General features: G+C 32.2%; 4 protein-coding genes across 9 annotated transcripts; 1 reads left to right on the top strand and 3 right to left on the bottom strand.

Moving 5' to 3' along the window:
* Nucleotides 1-3,195: 3,195 nt before the first annotated feature.
* LOC117233279 (sorbitol dehydrogenase-like) lies at nucleotides 3,196-7,494 on the bottom strand. Of its 2 annotated transcripts, none has more exons than XM_033493415.1 (8): nucleotides 7,350-7,494; nucleotides 6,558-6,591; nucleotides 6,307-6,467; nucleotides 5,850-6,013; nucleotides 5,516-5,700; nucleotides 5,210-5,388; nucleotides 4,839-4,960; nucleotides 3,196-4,197 (listed from the first exon to the last, which is right to left on the bottom strand). In XM_033493415.1, exons 1-8 carry the CDS (start codon nucleotides 7,401-7,403, stop codon nucleotides 4,044-4,046), a joined length of 1,053 nt encoding a protein of 350 aa, XP_033349306.1. In that variant the 5' UTR covers nucleotides 7,404-7,494; the 3' UTR covers nucleotides 3,196-4,043. The 2 variants fall into 2 exon arrangements, with proteins under 2 accessions (XP_033349306.1, XP_033349305.1); XM_033493414.1 differs by having other exon boundaries at nucleotides 5,210-5,409.
* Nucleotides 7,495-9,616: 2,122 nt separating this feature from the next.
* Nucleotides 9,617-12,082, bottom strand: LOC117233371 (serine/threonine-protein kinase RIO2). Of its 4 annotated transcripts, none has more exons than XM_033493602.1 (6): nucleotides 11,967-12,082; nucleotides 11,346-11,487; nucleotides 10,833-11,211; nucleotides 10,470-10,754; nucleotides 10,047-10,375; nucleotides 9,617-9,956 (listed from the first exon to the last, which is right to left on the bottom strand). In XM_033493602.1, the coding sequence occupies exons 2-6, from the start codon at nucleotides 11,479-11,481 to the stop codon at nucleotides 9,706-9,708; spliced, it is 1,380 nt and encodes a 459-aa protein (XP_033349493.1). In that variant the 5' UTR covers nucleotides 11,482-11,487; nucleotides 11,967-12,082; the 3' UTR covers nucleotides 9,617-9,705. The 4 variants fall into 4 exon arrangements, with proteins under 4 accessions (XP_033349493.1, XP_033349491.1, XP_033349492.1 ...); XM_033493600.1 differs by having other exon boundaries at nucleotides 11,796-11,967; XM_033493601.1 differs by lacking the exon at nucleotides 11,967-12,082 and adding an exon at nucleotides 11,631-11,711.
* Nucleotides 12,083-12,113: 31 nt separating this feature from the next.
* Nucleotides 12,114-14,423, top strand: LOC117233376 (eukaryotic translation initiation factor 3 subunit M). 2 transcript variants are annotated; one of them, XM_033493613.1, is made up of 7 exons: nucleotides 12,114-12,370; nucleotides 12,589-12,768; nucleotides 12,861-12,955; nucleotides 13,031-13,249; nucleotides 13,329-13,597; nucleotides 13,669-13,812; nucleotides 14,131-14,423. In XM_033493613.1, the coding sequence occupies exons 1-7, from the start codon at nucleotides 12,326-12,328 to the stop codon at nucleotides 14,352-14,354; spliced, it is 1,176 nt and encodes a 391-aa protein (XP_033349504.1). In that variant the 5' UTR covers nucleotides 12,114-12,325; the 3' UTR covers nucleotides 14,355-14,423. The 2 variants fall into 2 exon arrangements, with proteins under 2 accessions (XP_033349504.1, XP_033349505.1); XM_033493614.1 differs by having other exon boundaries at nucleotides 12,171-12,370; nucleotides 12,575-12,768; nucleotides 14,131-14,417.
* A 1,511-nt stretch (nucleotides 14,424-15,934) lies between these two features.
* Nucleotides 15,935-19,191, bottom strand: LOC117233375. Its single transcript, XM_033493611.1, has 8 exons — nucleotides 18,299-19,191; nucleotides 17,838-18,011; nucleotides 17,613-17,736; nucleotides 17,297-17,477; nucleotides 17,000-17,207; nucleotides 16,765-16,915; nucleotides 16,547-16,686; nucleotides 15,935-16,394 (listed from the first exon to the last, which is right to left on the bottom strand). Exons 1-8 carry the CDS (start codon nucleotides 18,419-18,421, stop codon nucleotides 16,272-16,274), a joined length of 1,224 nt encoding a protein of 407 aa, XP_033349502.1. The 5' UTR covers nucleotides 18,422-19,191; the 3' UTR covers nucleotides 15,935-16,271.
* Between the last annotated feature and the right edge of the window lie 367 nt (nucleotides 19,192-19,558).

Consider the following 19,558-nt stretch of genomic DNA (forward strand, 5'->3'; position numbering starts at 1 on the left):
TCCTCTGCTCGATTTACCTTCCTACCAATGGAAGTGACAAGTTATTTCAACGAGATGCGACAAAGTATCTGGTACGGAGAAAAATAAAAACGCTGGAAAGGAGACGATTCGTTCGGTACGCGAGTCGAGCTACTCGATTCGCCAAGGCTCGATGATACGAAAGTACGGTGAACGCGATAGACATCGGATGATAGGCATTGTAAGCTCGCGTTCTTTTATTCTCTGATCCAACATCATCGGTAGTTAAATACCGAGAATGACAAAGATAGAACGACACGTCGATTTGCCAGTACTCGCTTCGCTCTTTCGTATCGTTTTTCTTTCTTTTTCGACTGTTTCTTATAAAAATATAAAAGATGCGCGTAATTTGAATGGCCGCGGAATATCGGTAATCGATCGAATCGTATTTTAAGTAGCGAAGAAAAGAGAAAGAAGCGATCCGACGAGGGAATTTCGGCCGATTCGATCGGTTCTGTCGAAGGGAGCACGTTGTCTGGCGCGTGCGACCGTAGAAAGGTGAGCTTCCACCTTTCAACTTCATGGGGGTGGTTTCTCGGTGATAAAGTGCAAGGAGAATCGCGCACGAGGTCACCCCGACAGCGTCCCCATTGGCAGCCCAGTTTCAAGCTAGAATCGTGATTGGTCGAAGGTCGTGGGTCGCCTCACCTACCCTCTATCCAACGTGACCTCCCACGCGAACTCGCGAGATAACTACCACCCTTCCACCTTTTCCGGGTTTCGCTCGCCGTTCGCAGCATCTATATCCCTACCCTACTCGTCCTTTACCAGTTCCATACCACACACACCGTTCTTCCTACCATATTCGCCTCTACGGTGGCCGTAGTCGTAGTCGTAGTCGTAGTCGTAACCGCTCTCCTATACGGTTTTCTTTGGAATTTCCTTTGAAAGACCCTTGCTCGATAACTCGTCGTCGCATGACCACGATCGTAACCAGTACCCGTACGACGGATCTCTTTATCTTGATTACCAGCTCGACGAACGTTCGCACAATGCAAATACACGGTTAATTATTCTTAGCTACGAACGATTCGTCTGAAAAAACCGTTTACGAGGCGCATTTATGATCAGTTTATCGTTCAGAAGCGTACTCGACCGATTCGATTTCCACGTCAACGGGACGAACGAACTACGAATTTTAATAGAAAATCTTTAAAACTGTTTTGCAATTCGAAGGCTAATCGTCGCGTCGACTGTTCGTATTAACAGCGTAAGCAGGCTGTATGCGAGATACCATTTGCTGTTATTTGGAAAAGTGCTATTCGCGCATCTGCAACATATGTAATTACTCCAAGGCAATTACGAGCACGCCGCTACAGCCTGCTTCTTGTCTTGGGAAAATGGATTACTTTCCAACTGATTCCATTAACGCGATCCCGATACATCGCCTGACGATCGAACGGTCTATCGATTGTTTTCGCGTTTAGCTTTAAACAGCGAAATGAATCGTATAAAGGTCGCGCAAGTTCTGATCGACTCGCACCGATTGAACCCTAAATACGATTCCTTTCCATCGATATTTATCCATTTCACCAATCTTTATTTTGCATCTTTATTTATTTTTGATTGTGTCGACGATCAACTTGTATCTCCTCTCATACCTTGAAATATTGCGCGAAATGCAATGCAATAACGACAAGACGATAATAAAATGGAATCAACGCGGAATGTATGTACATCTACTTAACTGCGGATCCATAGTCAACTCAGTTATCGCGATAACGATTTTTACGCGATATACGCGATATACGCGATTTTTACGCAGAAGTTACCATTACGATACGAATCAAGGTCGCTGTATTTTTCTCAGATACATCACGACGTATGATCGAATTTTTGAAATCGCGATCTTTACAGAGTTGAACTTATAGAGACACGAACGAAACGTTTATTTGCATACGCTTATACATACATACATATGTATGTAATATCTTTATACATTAATAGCGCTAATCGAATCTAGTGATGATCGATAACACTACATATTCTTGCAAAATGTTCTGATGTAATCATCTACCATCAAATATATATATATATATATATACGTATGTATGTATATTTATTGTTAGATAGATACTTATGCTCGCGCGCGTACGGAAATGGCCAACCATATGTAAACAGACAAAAGATCGGGCGACCATTGGTACGATTGCTTCGACAGAGAGCGGCAACTTCTGGCTGATGGAGAAGCTTCGCTTTTCGTGGCTTAGGAGAAGCACTATTCGCACGTGCATTTCGTCGCCATTCAGGTCTATGTCGACATCGACGTGACGTTGGCGCCGATTCTCAAGGGAAACGCATCGACGTCGATTATGTTTGCCCCAAAGACCAAACCGAATACATACACCGAAATCTTCCAACCGGCCGAATCAAATCTACCGCTTCGCCTCGTCCGACTGAATATCTCTGTTTACATTCCCGACTGCCACTCTAATTAATTATCAAACCGTCCCCAATAATGCACCACCCGATGCTTCTTCAAACGCGCTACTTTCTCCCAGTCGCAGTCCCCCCCCCCCCTCTCTCCTCCCTCCCCCCTTTTTAATTGGAAATCTTCTTTCAAACGGTTGCGTCGATAATCGTTACTTCGTTATTCTCTCCACGTCACTGGAACCTTCCTACGGACGATAAGAGTCAAGAGTCATGTATCTGTTTAGAAGATATCAGCATAAAATCGTGCGTATATACTTTATATCAAATTCACAAGAAAATTATCTTCGTGAAACGTTTGAATTCAAAATTCAAAGAAATCGAGAAGATCGTTTAATGGATTACACTGTGTATAAATTGGCAAAATTAAAATAGAGTACCGACGCGTATCCGTAAGTACGTACGTGTTGCATATTTCGACGAAAGAGGAAACTCAAATACGAGAGTAGCTGGAAAACAGACTGTACGTTTCAAGTACCACTCGGGTAACGTAGAAGGCTAATAGAAGAAGTCATGCAGTGTCATTGTTAGCAGACAATATCACAGATGGTTAAGTTTCTCCTCGCTAATACTTCTGATTCATTGAAACCGTTGAAAAGCAGCGCTCAATATACCTTTCATCTTGCGTCTTTACATTCCATTTTGACGATACTTTGGCCAACATATTCATTTTTTTCGATTTATAAGTATTATTTTTATTTGCTTTTGCCTACCAAAATCGATTAACGCTTGTACAATTTCGACGAGTATACGTGAATTTCATTTATTTAATACGATACAAAGCACGAAAGAAGATAAAATTGTCAATATCGTTGAAAATAAACGATTGTTAGCAGACACAGTGTAATGGAATTTTGTTCTTTTTCAACTATTTACAAAAATGTTTACCTGTTTGCGCGTATACTACGCTCTATATTAGGCATATAGACGTATTTCGGAAACTTTATTTGCGATATATTTAGATTTACAATAAAATGTTAATCGCATATAGATACATTTGAATCGAACGAAACAAACGATCGTATGATTGATTTTAAACGTAAAAATTCCAATTTTTGTCAATGGCTACACGTACAGCTATTTTTTTAATAACAATAGCAAAAATACTAATAAACAGGCATTTGAATGATGATAATTCTAATAAAAATAACGATAATTTTCTATCATATAGATACATCGATCGTTAAATGTTAAAATACTTAAAATACATCGATGAGGAGGGAATATTCGTATCTACGCGTGTCAGCCGCGTACAGCGTAATGCCCCTTTCGCATAACGTATATGATTATATATATGTACATATGTCATTTAATTAAAAAATGTACCTAGATACATGTATATACAGAGCATGACTAAATACGAACAATCAGCGAAAACTAATTATCATTAGCTTCAGAAATTCAAAAAGCATACATTTCATTTATGTTTTGTCAATAATCCCATTGTCCTACCGATAACAATTCCGTATAAAAGACTTACTACTGCCTTAATATTAACAATATCACCTATTTTTCAATTTCTTACGGGCATGTTTTACGGTTATTGCAGCTCGTGATGTTAAGAAATAATTTCCTTTGATTCGTCATTTACTTTCCTAGTTACAATGTATCATAACCTTAACGACATTATCTTGTCCGGATTTGGATGTTTCAAAAGCTTGAACGGTTTCCTCTAACTTATAATTATGAGTTATCAGTGGTTTCACATCAATTTTTTTAGAGGTCAAGAGATCCAGCGCGTCGCCATAACTAAAAAACAGAAAGAAAAACATCATCTTTTAAGATGCTGCTGTTAACACTACATGAGCATTAACATTGTGTGTGTGTGTGTGTGTGTGTATATATATATATATATATACCAGCGTATATATACATTTAACGATACATGTGTATATAAATATGTTAAATATCGTGGAATCAAGATCAACGTCATTCACAGAAGTAAGCAAAATATTTGCATTGATATGACACACTATACTCGATTTGATAGAAAGATACGCGTAACTTATAACATGTCGAACGAATTTTAATTCATTTCATTCTTCGTTTCAATGTAGAATCCAATTGGTACAAAGAAAAAGTCAATCGAGCTATGACTAACAGGAAGGAGATTACACAGTTTAATTCCTTACTTTATACATTTACTTGTTTTTCTTTTTTTTTTTTTTTTTTAGCGAGAATATCATTCTATGGTAGAATTTTGTCATTTCTTTATTCATTCAATGACAGTAATAATAATTTATTGTTTATTTAGCAAATTTAAGTTTAATTACGCTCGTTCGTAGAAACTAAAAACTCATCGGCGATCGATATGTAACATGTGCGTGTATCAACAGCCGCAATAGCGAGTACGCTATTATCGGCAAAAAATGAAAAATATTTGTACGTACTCGTTTGCGTATCGAAATACACCTCTAATGTCAACTTCTCTTACAAGTGCGTTCATCAACGGAATTTGAACCTCCGGTGCTCCCATTCCTACTAAAACTGCCACTCCACCCGATTTGGTCACCTAAAAATCCAAGGCATGTTCCATGCACATCACATGCATCCAACTTGCGTGCGATGCACGATAAGTACGTAGGTGCATCTATTATACATATGTTTCATTTCGCTACATTTCTCTACGTATTGATTCGATTAATTCGATAAATTGATATTACTATTACGTCTAACTGATTATATCAACAGTGATTCTTATTGAAAAATCAGTCGATAAGAAAGAAAAGACGCGCGTATAGACAAAAAATGGAAGACTTACGAGAATCGCCAATCGTATCATAGATTGTGCCCCACACGCATCAATCGTCGCGTCAGGTTCTTCACCCAAGAGCTCGATAACTTTCTCTGCAGTTTTGGACTCTTTATCCTCCTTTGTCGTTAATAATATTGCATCAGCACCAAGTTTCTTTGCAAGATCTAATCTATTTTGTGAGAGATCTAAAGCAGATCGTTCCGTAACTATTGTAAATTGTAAATTGCAAACGTTTTATTTTTACGTATATTTATGTATCTATATGAAAACCCTTAATTCTCGATTGATCGTACGATAGAGGAAAAAGCATACCCATAATAACGACTTTACTGGCTCCCATAGCTTTCGCTACCAATAACGATACTAGACCGATCGGTCCGGCTCCCAAAATCAAAACTTTCGAACCGATACCAATGTTCGCGCGCTTACAAGCGTGTACACCGACTGATAAAGGCTCCAGTAGTGCTCCTTCCGCTAACGTCACATTGTCTGGTAATCTGTAATGTAACCGGACAATTTCAGTTATTACAGGTCAAATATCATTTAAAAATATTTAAGTCATATATATGTATATCCGATTAAATATAAAAATCTATACATCCTTATAGGATGATAAAGGTATAAAAATGTATTTACGTATACTTACTTGAAACAAAAATCAGCAGCGTGCTTGTAGAAACGTCTTAAACTGCCATGTACCGGAGGAGTAGCGCAAAATACCATCTCTTTGCATAAATTGTAACGTCCTCCTTTACAAAATTTGCACATTCTACAGGATACCCCGGGTTCAATGGCTACTCGATCACCGACCTAAGTTAGATATTTATTAAACATCGATCGGTGCAGATAAATGATATTTAAGCGAATTTCGTTAACATACAAGTTGCAATAGACGATTCTTCGATTTGTTTATCCTTTTACCTACTATGTATACATATACCTACGTACATGCGTATAGAGTATACGTAACTTGACGACTGAATGACACGTACATAAATACCATACTATCCAAACTATCTGTTTTCTTTTTTTTTTTTTTTACTATTATCTTTAAAAAACTATTTTAATAGTCAGAATAACATTCGTTTTTCGTTCTCACGTACCTTCAAATTTTTTACATTCTTTCCAAGTTTGACAACCACTCCGGAAGATTCGTGACCTATTATCATAGGTTCCCGCACCACAAAGTCACCTATTCTACCATTTACCAAATAATGAACATCGGAACCACAAATTCCAACGCAACCCATTTGCAAGAGTACCTCTAAAGGAGAGAAAAAAGCATAATAAACATTCGCTTTTCTTGTACTACACCTTGCTGTACTTCCATTTAATAAAATGAAAAAGCTCTCACCATCTTCGGCAGGTTCCTCGATCGGAGTTTGTTCCTATAATGGAGAAAGATAAGAACTATAGCTATCAATCGTATACAACAGTAGCATTTATGGTTTGTAAGATTGGTTCAACTTAAAAATTTCGTTAAACATAATTTTCTACAACTTTTTAAATTATTTTTATAACGCAACAACAAACAAAACGATAAATAGGAATAAAAGAATAACGAGTGTATTCGATTTTAGATATAACAAGATTTCGTTTCGAAATAGAAACGATATAACGTTAGAACAGCAATGCGCTAGCTTTTAGCGAGCGCATTCTATGCGCACGTAACATGAAATAGATTGACCCCGCGTATAATCGCAAATAACGAAATAATGACGAAAATAGCGAAGTTTGTCCTTGTACGTGCACAGGCGATTTGTCTCGTTCCTATTCGTTGACCATTCCATATGTTAATTGTATTAGCGGTAGTAACCGTTTCAAGTAATAACAGAGGAGACAAAGAAACAAGTTAAATCGACATAATCGTTTCCTCCAAATTACACTTTAACGAAATCGAGATAGGCTACGATGCGCGGCTGAGCTATTTCATATATTATTACATACTTAGGGTAACATAAAAGGTGTTAAAACATTTCTATAATCGTCTCATTACGCGTTCGTCTAAATAAATCGCGATTATTCCCGAGAAAATGATCACAACTGAATATTTCATATTTAGGATATTCATCTCATATTAGGTACTTAGGTATACGTATATGTATGAGATATTTGTATAATTTATTACTAAATTTGTAATACTGACCAGTCTTATATCGTTGATACCATAGAGAATAGCTGTGAGATTGTCTTTGGCCATGTTAAAAAAGCAGATGTCGTTACAGCAATCGACGAACACGATTTATACTAAAATAGATTCCGCGAAGAGCACTAGAATGACACTCAAACTAGAAGAGAAGAGCGTGCGCGGCTTATATATGAGCAGTCTAGCTGTCGCGATCATCACAACAAGCAACCTTATCATTCGTACCCTGTGGAATCGTTTTACTCTTCTAAAAAATATCGATGTGCTCGACGAACTTTCTCGATTAACTACTTTTGTTTTGTTCGCATCTTCGCACAAATGTTCTTTCCGTTTCTGTCACTCTCCAAGATTTTTGTAAAATATTCGAGTCTGTTCGAAACATTCCTTCTCGAATCAAACGACCCTTGGAGCGAAACCTCCAATCAGTCTCCGTCGATTCGGTTCAAAGTTCAAGATCGTTGATCCATTGCAAAATAATACATTTGGAGTAAATGTAAAAATTCAAATCTTAAGATGTTCGTTATAATAGACATGTATCTGATATTAAATAATTGAACAATATACAATTTTCCCCCCAAAAATAATTTTTAAAATGTTTATTTTATATATACAGGGTAAATCGATAAAAAGTATGCATTATCTAAAATAACTCGTTACCTATTGATGCAACCTAATGATGCAATTGTATTTTTCTATATCTTATATTTTCTGACATATCAAGGTGACCTTGAGTTTTTTTATAGACGCCGTATACGTTAACATTTTCTGTAAAAAAGCATTAACTTATTTATACCGAAAAACCAGATATTTTAATTTTAATCTATCAAACTTAACGTATGAAAGACAAAGATAAGGTAAACGCAAGAATAACACTTTGAGTCTTTCCTTGTCTTTGATACGTTAAACTCAACGATTCGTTTATGACGTTTTTCGATAAGGCCAGTAGGTAACGAGGTATTTTAAGTAGTACTTCTTATTGGCTCGCTCTATATGCATGTGTATATGAATCTAACGATCGAAAATTAAAATTGGAAATTATTTCTTGAGGAAGTAAGACATTTCTATGCTGTAGAAACGAGACGCAAAAATTTACTTTATAGGGACAATCGCAAAAATGAACTTCTCTTATCACCAAACATGCCCCAATGTACATACGTATGTACACACATACAGATGAAATATGTTAATACCAATGTAAACGAACAGTTGTAACTTCCGAATATAAACAAAATTAATGTTTACTGAAATGTAAGCAACTTTTGACCTTCGTATCTAATTTCAAATTATCTTATCTGCCTAATGCAAATTTCGTACTACATACAAAATGCTACATTTCTTCTTAAAATGATCTATGTTTCTTCCTAATCCTCTAATTACTATATGAATAAAAGGTACCGAAAATTTTCGTAACATCTGATAAAGATGTTAATATCTATAGCCTGTGATCATATTGCACCCTTATAGATAAATAAAATTAACTTACTTGTATAAATATTTAAAGTTTGTTTGTATTATGAACTACCGAAAATTTCGACGGAAACATGGATTCAATCATCAAGTCACATAATATATTAGATTAATCATTTTGCAATCTCTTCTCTTAATTACCTTTTTTTCGTAAATCGTTATTAACTTATTTTAAATATATATGAACGTCTATATTTGAATGTATCTCTAACGACAATTGATATTCGAATCTCTCTTCCAAATATATTCTGTTGGTAAACCAATTATATATTTATAGATGATTATTAAGAGGTTTAATGATACGTACGAAGCATCACTATACATCTAACACTTATATAATCAGGGTGAAGGGAAAGACAAAAAGAGAGAGAAAGAAGAGAGATAGATAGATAGATAGATAAATAGATAGCTAGATAGATAGATAGTTAGATAGATAGTTAGATAGAGAAAGAGAGAGAGAGAGAGAGAGAGTCTGTGCAAATAGTGCAAAGAATCATATAGATTTATATCCTCTGCTATGTCGAATGTTATGTAAGAAACAATATGTAGAAGAATTAAAACGTATCACATTTAATAAATATACAGTGGCACATACTAGGACCATGACTTGAATTTTAATCATTCTCATGTTAATTTCATTTTCTTTTGTTATCTTTATCTTGCCAGTTAATAGTGCTAATCTTTTTCGATGGTGGAGTGGATACTTAGATATTTAAAAGCGTTATGCTATATCTAAATAAATTCTTTTAGGGAAATAAGTATAATATAGAAATGATGGAAGCTTTATTAATAAAAATATATTATTTGTTAGCTTCGTTTTATTTTTTACTTTTGTTGTTTTTTATTTTTGAATAAATCATCTACAATAAGTAGCAAAAGTGTATCATTTTTATTCCCACCCCCATATCCCTGTTGATTGTTTAATCGTATCCCTATTCTCCCTTCTAACTCTAGTTATCGCATTTGCCTCTCCTTTCACGAGAATTCTTCTAGATTGCTCCCTCTTTTCACGTTTTTGTAAAGCTATTTTCACCTTTTTCTTAATAAGTTCAGGGGCGATCGTTGAAGCTGTCATACTACTGTACATACTTTTCGAATCATTAAATTTTTCTACATCATCATCTTCTGGATTGCATGTTTCTGTAAAAAGAAACGAATTGGTTATTTCTTTGTTGTGCTTTACATTTAAATCGTATGACTTTTTGCCTATTAAGTTTCCCACTGACTTACCCATATCGATCTTTTTAACACCTTCTTCTAAAATACGATCTTCTACGGATAAAACAGTTGAATCTTCCTTCTCATTTGTTTCTGAGTCTTCGGATGTTTTCTTTGATGTACACATAAATTCATTTCTCACAGAGTTTTCGACTTCGAGTTGTAAATAATTAATTTCACTCTCATTCGTATTTTTATTTTCTTCATTCGTATCCTCGTTGCAATCCTCCTCAATTTCTTCATCTTCAACTTCGACCATGCCTATTTCCCTCAAAAGATCCTTTTCCATTTGTTTTGTAATACCACTGGCCTTAATTTCTACATCGATACAATCTTCTCTCCTAAAGATAGATCCATTTGTATAATTTAAACTGCAAAGCTTTTATCATTGATATTTTATTTAACGTTTGTTTTTGCACTTTTATCGTAACTTACGAAATATCTTGAAACGTCGGGTACAACTCACTTTCGTAAGCGAAACGTCTTTTAAAAAAATCACGAACACAGTTTACGTCTCTTTCAAAATAAGTTTCAGCATCCACATGCTCGGTAGAAATCATTTGTGGAAAATCAATAAGAATGGGTTTTCCGCTATTTGTTATCATGATATTAAATTCATTGAAATCTCCATGAATAACTCCGTGATTTCCCAGTTTTACAATCAAATTCATTAGTTCGTCATACAACGATTCAACATCATCCAATCTGTATACACCACATCTAAAACAAAAAAGTGTCTTATACACACTGTGTCCAAAATAACATGATATAAAAGTTACTAATAATAATTATACTTACAGAGGTCCACCTTCAACCAGCTCCATAACAACGCAATGTCTATTGAGATCAATTGGTTTAGGTACTGGAAATCCTCTATCGAAAAGTGCTTTCATATATGCATATTCTCTTGTTGCTGATATTCTTGATAGATATAACCATGATGCCGATTTTCTATGTTGATGATAATCTCTCTTACTTTTGATATTTCTAAAACAAGTCCTTCCCAATCGATGCAGTTTTAAACACATTGGATTTCTATCCTCATCAGCAACTATATAGATATTAGATTCTTTTCCTACTCCAATTTGATTACCAAAAGAAGCAATAATACCTCTTTGTGCCAAAACTTTTAAAGCTAAATAGTCATAGCCTGCATTTGTCAAACGATAACCATCATCTAAAAAGGCAAAGAAAATATTTTATATACACACACATATTATCTCTGTTCTGCAATTCCCTTAAATTAAATTTTTATAAAAATTTATGTTATATTATATTGTATTAATTAAATGATCTTTAAAATGAACTAACATTGTTTCCCACGTTCATAACTGAGAAGCCTATGTTTGCATAGTTCCTTTAACAACTTATGTACACCACCATAACGCAAATTTGCTATTTGCGCAGCCAGTGATGCAGGAACAAGTTCATGATTCTTCATTCCCATTTCAATCTGTAATGACAAATATCAAAAAAGCTGTTTAATGAAATTTAATAGCATTACTTAACCTTGACGTTTAATAAATTTAGTACTATTTTTCATTTTAAAAATAACAATCAATAGGAAAACATAATTTTCTAGCACAAGCTACACACATTGTACAAATAACGACACATGATTCGATTGGAGAATCCTTTTAAACAATTATTTCCTCATCTTTTAATACATATTGTACATTAAAAGATAAAAATCCCGAAATTTTGAATATAACCCTCAATTGTGCTTAACCTAATTATAGGCAATTGATAACATATATTTACTGCTGTTAAAACACGAAAATCATCTTTTGTTAAATATCGTAAAATCGTCACGTTTAATTTCCCCATGTTTATCTCAGGTTATTCCACTTTAATATTTTATCTCATTATAGTTTATCAAATACTAAACAGGATACACGGTAGGTCAGGACATTGATTAATAGAATGGACTACCGATGAGTGGCGACAAAGTACAGAACCTCATTCGTGTCAAATACTAATAGAGAGTTTATAAATTCTTGTATATGCTAGGGTGAAACCTGATGGAACCAAACAGAATAGATTCCTAGCTTTTGTAGCACTTGAGCGCTTGGTGCAGCACTTGTACTGGGAGACTATAACCGCGGTCATAACTCGTGCGGGAAACAACTAAATTCCATCTCTAACATATGTAAAGGATCAAAGAAACTTTCTGTTATATAGTTGGCCATTATGAGGAAAACAACAAGCTTTGACTAACTAGTAATTTTCTGATAGATTGTGTTTGATTTTGTCGTGATTGCGATTGAAAAAACGTGGTAGTATTCGGCAAGATGCAGGTTCCTCCGATTTTTATGGAATTACCCTTAGAAGATCAGGTAATTGATGGTGAAGATACATTAAATATCTGAGTCGAAGAAAACTTTATGTAAAATTCAAATAGCGTCCTTATTATCACTCTTAAATGAAAAGTATAGGTTATATTCAGTTTTCTATAGCTTCTCATTATTGTTTCATTTTATATATTCTGACAGAACGGACTCTAAAACAAATTTTAATAAATTAAATATATTTGAAATTAGTGTTTTATATTTAGGCGCAAGAGCTAAGAATATATTTTAAGAATTTGGGAGCTGAAATAAGTGAAGAAAAATCTCCTAAAGGAATAGAAGATGATTTACATAAAATTATTGGTGTTTGTGAAGCTTGCTTCAAGGAAGGAAATGAAAGTGAAATAGAAACAGTCTTAAATGACATTGTATCTATTATGATTGTGGTAAATATTTTATATATTTTTAAATTATAATAAGTTAACATATGTTTAGACAGCTTAGTAACTTTAAATTAATTTCATGTATTTTGGTTTAGATCCCCACTGAACGTGCAGAAAATTTAATATTAGCATTTTGTGAGAAATTAACAAAAGCTCCTGGATATAAACTTGGTTTAGTATGTCTAAAAGCGTAAGTTACATGAGTATCAGTAATATTACTAATTCTTTCATATAAAAACATAACACTCTTAAAATATTTTCTCAGATTGTGGTTATTATTTCAATCTCTTCCTGATGACTCTCCAATGAGATATCATGTCTATTATCACTTAGTTCAAATTGCTCGCAATGTGGATCAAGTAAAAGCTGTGTATGGTGGAATAGATCAATTAAAGCAACAGTTTGCATCACTTCCACCATCGAATGAACAAATGCAGAAATTACTTCGGTTACTTCATGAAGTACTTTTAAGTTGCAAACAGGGGTAAATGAAATTTTATTACATGATACATTATATTTAACAATGCAATATATTTCATGAAACTTTATTATTACTATAATAGGGAACAAGCTGCTGCTGTTATGGTAGAACTTTTAGGTACATATACAGCAGAAAATGCTTCTGCAGCTAGAGAAGATGCACAACGTTGCATTTTAGCTGCATTGGCAGATCCAAATACATTCTTGCTTGACCCATTGTTAGCATTAAAACCTGTAAGATTCTTGGAAGGGGAACTCATTCATGATTTACTTCTTGTCTTTGTACAAGACAAGTTACCTGCATACTTAGATTTTTATCAACATCATAAGGAATTTGTAGAACATCAACTTGGTATGTAAGCAACTGATAAAAGATATAAAAAATACGAATTTATTGAAAATATAAATATATTTTTTTATTAGGATTAAATCATGAGCAAAACATGAAAAAAATGAGACTACTAACATTTATGCAACTAGCAGAAACAAACCCTGAAATGTCATTTGATACAATTCAGGAAGAATTACAAATTAATGAAGATGAAGTGGAAAGTTTTATTATTGATGGTAAATTATTCAATTAATTATATTACTAAGGCTTTTAATGTAATTGGAATATATATATGTGCAATTATAAAAATATTTTTTTCATACGAAGAATGTATAATTACCCTGCATAAATAAAATCAACCTCTATATTTTTTTATAAAATAGAGGCAATGTATACAGGGTATATTAACGAATCAGTACTGGCTTAGTGAAATTAAATTTTTATTAAGTTATCGAAGTATTCAACATTTATATTGTGTATTAAATTGATATGGTGTTGTTTATATTTATGAAGCATATAAAAGAATATAAAATATCCACCTTTTTATGTTTCAGTATTGAAAACGAAACTTGTTAGAGCTCGTATGGATCAAGCTGGTCGCAAAGTTCTCATTTCAAGTACCATGCATAGAACATTTGGCAAACAACAGTGGATGCAACTACGCGATTTACTTGCAGCCTGGAAAGCAAATTTAACTGCTGTACAAGAGGGTATGAAATCTGTAGCTGCTGCACAAATGGAACTTGCTGGAAAAAACAAAACTTCTATTACCCATTGATGACATTTAACTTCTGTATATGTAATTTAAAATTTGTGCATACAAATATTGATTGGAAATCAAGTTTAATTAATTTCTTAATTAATTTCCAACCTTACTTGAATAAATAAATATGCGCCGCGTGGTACAGTATTATGTTCACAATTAAATTACTTACATAATTAAAAATCTGATGATAAAAAAAAATTATTTATAGGACTTATAATCCTACCAGTTTATTTAAAATTGTACAATATACACACATCATCTTAGTTTTTAATTAGAAAGCCGTAAAAATATTAACCTTCATAAATTAAAAAAAAAAGAATCATTTATTGTATTATTTTTGATAAAATAGTTTATAAATGATTTGATATACTCCTCAACGTGCTTTTCTTGTACATCTTTGTATATAAAGAATTAAAAAGTTGAGATATGTCATAATTGTAGTGTGAATAATCCTGGAATATAAATATTGGTAATAATTCAATTATACACTTATATTTTTCGTACAGCAACATTTTATTTTCATTAATCAATTTTTATATGTGATAAAGAGAATTTTTGACATTTTTTGGAGCATTTCTCACATTCTACAATTTGATCAGTAGAACATTCATATACAACTTTATAACTGTGCATTACATATCAAAAGAGTCACATAGGCTTTTGTACTAATTCATTTAATTGTTTCTAATCTGTAATTTGTTGCTTATCACATGATACTGTTAACTGGTACAAAAATTACAAACCTTAAAAAATCAATGATATAAATCTATAAAAAATTAACACAACAAGTGACTTTAAGCGAATTCAAAATATAAAAGTAAAGTAAAAATATCTATTGAAATCTTTATCATTATATGTTCGTACAAAAACATATGTAAACGAAATTTTTTATAAACATTTTTTTATCTGTATATCTCGCATACAATTTTTTAATATCAACATAGACATATATATATATACACATACATATACATATATATATATATATATATTCTTCTAAGACTGTCTTCGTATACGTGTTTACAAAAACAATATATGTATATATATTATAACAAAAATGTTTCTTTGAATCGAAGTACATTTTTATTCTACAATTTTTCTGTTAATAATTCAATTCATCAAAAGATAGACATGTTAACAGATGCATTACAACATAATAAATAAAGAGGGAAATCTAAACTTTTTGAACGAACATCTTTGATTGCTATTTAAATTTAGTTGAACCAAACGCAGTAATTTACATACAGTTACTATAGAAAAATATTGTTTAACTAACAAAAAATTCTCTTACATGCAAAAAAAAGTATCAAGAGCTGAATTAATGTAATAAAACATTATGTATGACATCAGTGCAATTTATAAGAGTAATATGAAGTTAATATAGCGTAACTTATAATCAATTATTCTACATCCAATAATAATGATGCATCGTAAAAATAATAACTATTATTGTAAAATTATTTCAATAGCTTAGTCACTAATTAATAAGTAAAAAACTTTTTCTTTGCCCCTTTTTTTCTTTCTAGTACGATTTTACTTCAGATATGGCATCGTAAATCTCACGTTGGATTGATTCTTGAAATCTAAATATCTTTTTTTCTTTTTTACGTCCTACGTTATACAATCAGTAACAAATATATAGCACATTTATATAACATAGCCTCAAGTATATGCAGGTATGAAAATCTTTTTCTTTTATGAACTCAATATACTAACAAAGCTAAGATTTGAAATAATATTTTATCTTAAAATATATTCAAAATATACGCGAAATATCAATAATTTCGTATATTTCTATGTTTATTCTGCCTTTGCTTACACCAAACTTTTGTAGCATTCATTGAAAGACAGTTATGAATAATAGGTACTTTATATTTATATTAAAGTTTTAACGTGAATTCATTCTCTTTCTTTGAAAATATTGCAAAGTCAGATTTGAGTAGAGAAACGAGGACGTGGCAAGTCTCCAAATACTGTATCACCATGAACGCTTTTTGCTAAAGCTTTAATCGAAGCTCGAATGTTATGTGGATCATGTGGATCTCTTGAGAGCTGCAATAACATTTTATTGTTTTAAGTAAAAAGATATTATCTTGTAAGGTACTTATACATATGCAAACGCATCAATAAATATTATAAAACTATCAATAGCTTTGTTGTCAATATGAATAGCTGTATATTATACATATTATACATATTTATACCTGATCATCATCTTCATCTTGAACTGTTTTGCGGACAAATGATGGAAAAGATGGAACACTAACTGGTAACGATTTGGCTAATGTAGGATGTCCGCCTCTTTGTCCCCTTGGCATGTGAATACCTTCATCTTGACCTGAATCTAAGTATAATACAAATAACATTATTTAAATCTTTTACATCGAAATTAAGATTTACATAAATTGGAAGTTAAACTAACCATCTGTATCAGATCCTTCCTCTGAAGATTGAACTTGATCAGTATTAAGAGTGTCTTCCATTCCTTCCAAAGGAAATAAAGCTTCTGTGTCAAAACTAGTTGGTTCTTTAGTGTATATGTATATTCGATCTTTCTTATCTATGCTACCATTCTAAAAAAATGTTAAACAACTAATAAATTTTATAACTACAATTATTCATGGATATACATTAAAAGAAGTCACAAAAAAACATACAACAAGGAGATTAGGAGAATGTTTAGCACCAGTTTCATATTTAACATTAGAACTTGCAATAATTTTCGTCTCATTTGATACTACTTGTGATGTGTTTACTGTATTTGTTGTAGAGGTAGTTAAACTGGTTGTGAAACTGTCTGGAGTTGTAGGAGGAGTTTCTATGTTATTTGTTAATCTATTCATTTCTTCTCCTTTACAAATTAGCCTGAAACATATATGTATTTACAAAAAATATGTATAAAACCTAAAAATATAACTCTAAAGTAAAAATATGATTATATTATGAAATGAAACCTTCTCAATAATCTATGTTCATTATGAGCTCTTTCACGAAACTGCTCTAACAATTGATATTGTTCAGATGTAAAAGCACGAATTTTATTTTCTATTTCTGTAGACTGTCTTTGTACAGCTTCTTCAAGCTGCTGTTGGAGACCACCCAAAGCCACTTGTACATTATTAGGTAACTGTGACACTGGACACAAATATATGAAAAATATTTATATAATTTGCATTTTATATATACACCAAAGAATAAAATATATCGTTATTTATTATTCTCTTAGGCATTTATCTGAATTATATTTAATTAATTAATATATCAATTTACCAGAGAATTTGGTAGGTTGTTGAAAATAATCAAGTTCATCCAAAGTATTATGAGTGATTACTATTCTAAACACTGGACTATAATCTGGATTAGACCTTAATTTGTTTATTTCCTCAGGTGAAGTCTGTAACAAAAAGAATACAAAGTACTCATATACTTGAATAACAAAAGAATATATGATATTTGTTTATATTCTCTAGCAATTATAAATAATGTAATACTCACAACAATATCAGTATTAATAAGAACTAAAGCAGCACCATAATCTCTATGCACAGCATGAGTATATATTGAACAATTGTAACAACGGTGAATAACCCATGATCCTACATTTCTTATCTCTACCAAACCTGGTTGTTCCTTAGTAATACCTTCAAGTTCTGGTATTGATGCAAGGTTCTATTGGAAGCAGATAAATATTTTTAATGGAAGATTTATATTATTATAATGTACTATAATTACATTGTTGAATCAACAGATATGTAAATATTATGACTTATTGTATAATTTCATCAGCTATTTACTAGCTAAGCTACTGCAAATTGTTTCTTAAAATTTATTATTTCGTTTATATAGGAAAGTTTCTAAGTCCAAAACATTCAATAATAATTGTTATTAGAATATGAATTTGTCTTGAAATTGAGTGTTTTGTAAAAATGTATAATAATTGTTAGAAAAATTTTTACCTGCTGAAAGAAACCGTCGTTCTGCTCTTCAGGTGTCAATTCAATATCATTGATGTTGACCTTCTGCAGTTCAGTGCCCCTGGACTTTATGGACACATTTAAACATTTGCATGCTATATGCATCTTACACAATCAGTATACAATGTTTTCTAAAAGAAACTTTAAAAACCAGCACACTGTTTCACTATGCCGGGACTCATATACACGTATACAGTTCACTCGATAGTACTTTTCGTAATGTTCGAAATAAATTTCCAGGATTTTCCCTTGATGACTTTCGACTTTTACAATTAATACTAATCGAGACTTTCATAAATAATTACAACGAAACAATAGAAAATATAAAACGATAGTTTGACTTAAGGAGTATATTGTTATAATATCACAAGTTTCGCGCTATTATTAAATTTCAAATATGTTGTTTTTGTTTTGTTAAAGACCTAGTTGAAAAGCTATTTACTTTCGAGAAAAGTAACTTAAGCACATTATCTATATTTTGGATGCGACGGATTAGTTTATTATCTGATTTGATCGGAGAGTTGATTTATATACTGTGACAGATTCACACACTTAAAGCCAAGTAAACGAATTACCGAAGCTCATGGCTCTGTCGAATACATGCACATGTATATGTATTTATGTTTGAGAGTTCGTTTTCACCATATAAAGAGATAGTTTTGGATATTAATATCCCGAATTTTTGTATAACTGATAGTAAAGGATTCTCCACGCTCGGATTAGGTAGTTATCCCTACATTTCTTATATATAACACACGTATTTACAAGTATTTTTGAAAATGTTCGGAACCTCTACTAAAAATAAACACTGATTTATAGGTATGTGCAGATGCGTACGTGATCACCCCAGACTCCCAGACAAAAACATACTTGCTAGTCAATTGACTGACTTTACCATATGACATAGGAACTTGACAGTATAAGAGTATAATGCTTATACATATATGTATATACATAGATCCAGGTACAAGGTTATTTGAAATTACACGATATATAAATTTTATTTTTCAATTAAATAATTTCTATTTCTTTTTATAATCGAGAATGGTACTAATGAAATAGACATTTATTTATTCAATGATATCATAAAATGCTAAAAAGATATCTTTTGATTGAAACGAATAACTAATGAAAATGTATTCGGGAGTTGAGGCAGTTTTGAGTTTTATTTTAAAAACATTCTATTTCCAACTTTATTTCCAAGTATAAAAAGGATAATAAAACAGAACACAGTGTGAACTA

Source organism: Bombus vosnesenskii, unplaced genomic scaffold, assembly GCF_011952255.1.
Source record: "Bombus vosnesenskii isolate JDL3184/JDL3185 unplaced genomic scaffold, Bvos_JDL3184-5_v1.1 scf7180000013295, whole genome shotgun sequence".
NCBI classification, from domain to species: domain Eukaryota; kingdom Metazoa; phylum Arthropoda; class Insecta; order Hymenoptera; family Apidae; genus Bombus; species Bombus vosnesenskii.

What these genes read in the sequence shown, in the direction of transcription:
- LOC117233279 (XM_033493414.1), bottom strand. Translation starts at nt 7,403, where the DNA reads ATGGCCAAAGACAATCTCACAGCTATTCTCTATGGTATCAACGATATA. An exon ending in GTATCAACGATATAAGACTG is followed by an intron (nt 6,592 to 7,349) that starts GTCAGTATTACA and finishes TCTCCATTATAG; the next exon opens with GAACAAACTCCGATCGAGGA. An exon ending in GTATTTCGATACGCAAACGA is followed by an intron (nt 4,198 to 4,838) that starts GTACGTACAAAT and finishes TCTGTTTTTTAG; the next exon opens with TTATGGCGACGCGCTGGATC.
- LOC117233371 (XM_033493599.1), bottom strand. Translation starts at nt 11,861, where the DNA reads ATGGGGAAATTAAACGTGACGATTTTACGATATTTAACAAAAGATGAT. An exon ending in ATTTTCGTGTTTTAACAGCA is followed by an intron (nt 11,488 to 11,795) that starts GTAAATATATGT and finishes TTGTCATTACAG; the next exon opens with ATTGAAATGGGAATGAAGAA. An exon ending in CCGACGTTTCAAGATATTTC is followed by an intron (nt 10,376 to 10,469) that starts GTAAGTTACGAT and finishes ATCTATCTTTAG; the next exon opens with GAGAGAAGATTGTATCGATG.
- LOC117233376 (XM_033493613.1), top strand. Translation starts at nt 12,326, where the DNA reads ATGCAGGTTCCTCCGATTTTTATGGAATTACCCTTAGAAGATCAG. An exon ending in AATTACCCTTAGAAGATCAG is followed by an intron (nt 12,371 to 12,588) that starts GTAATTGATGGT and finishes TTTTATATTTAG; the next exon opens with GCGCAAGAGCTAAGAATATA. An exon ending in TTGTATCTATTATGATTGTG is followed by an intron (nt 12,769 to 12,860) that starts GTAAATATTTTA and finishes ATTTTGGTTTAG; the next exon opens with ATCCCCACTGAACGTGCAGA.
- LOC117233375 (XM_033493611.1), bottom strand. Translation starts at nt 18,421, where the DNA reads ATGCATATAGCATGCAAATGTTTAAATGTGTCCATAAAGTCCAGGGGC. An exon ending in GAACATAGATTATTGAGAAG is followed by an intron (nt 17,208 to 17,296) that starts GTTTCATTTCAT and finishes TATATGTTTCAG; the next exon opens with GCTAATTTGTAAAGGAGAAG. An exon ending in ATTCTCCTAATCTCCTTGTT is followed by an intron (nt 16,916 to 16,999) that starts GTATGTTTTTTT and finishes ACATTTTTTTAG; the next exon opens with AATGGTAGCATAGATAAGAA.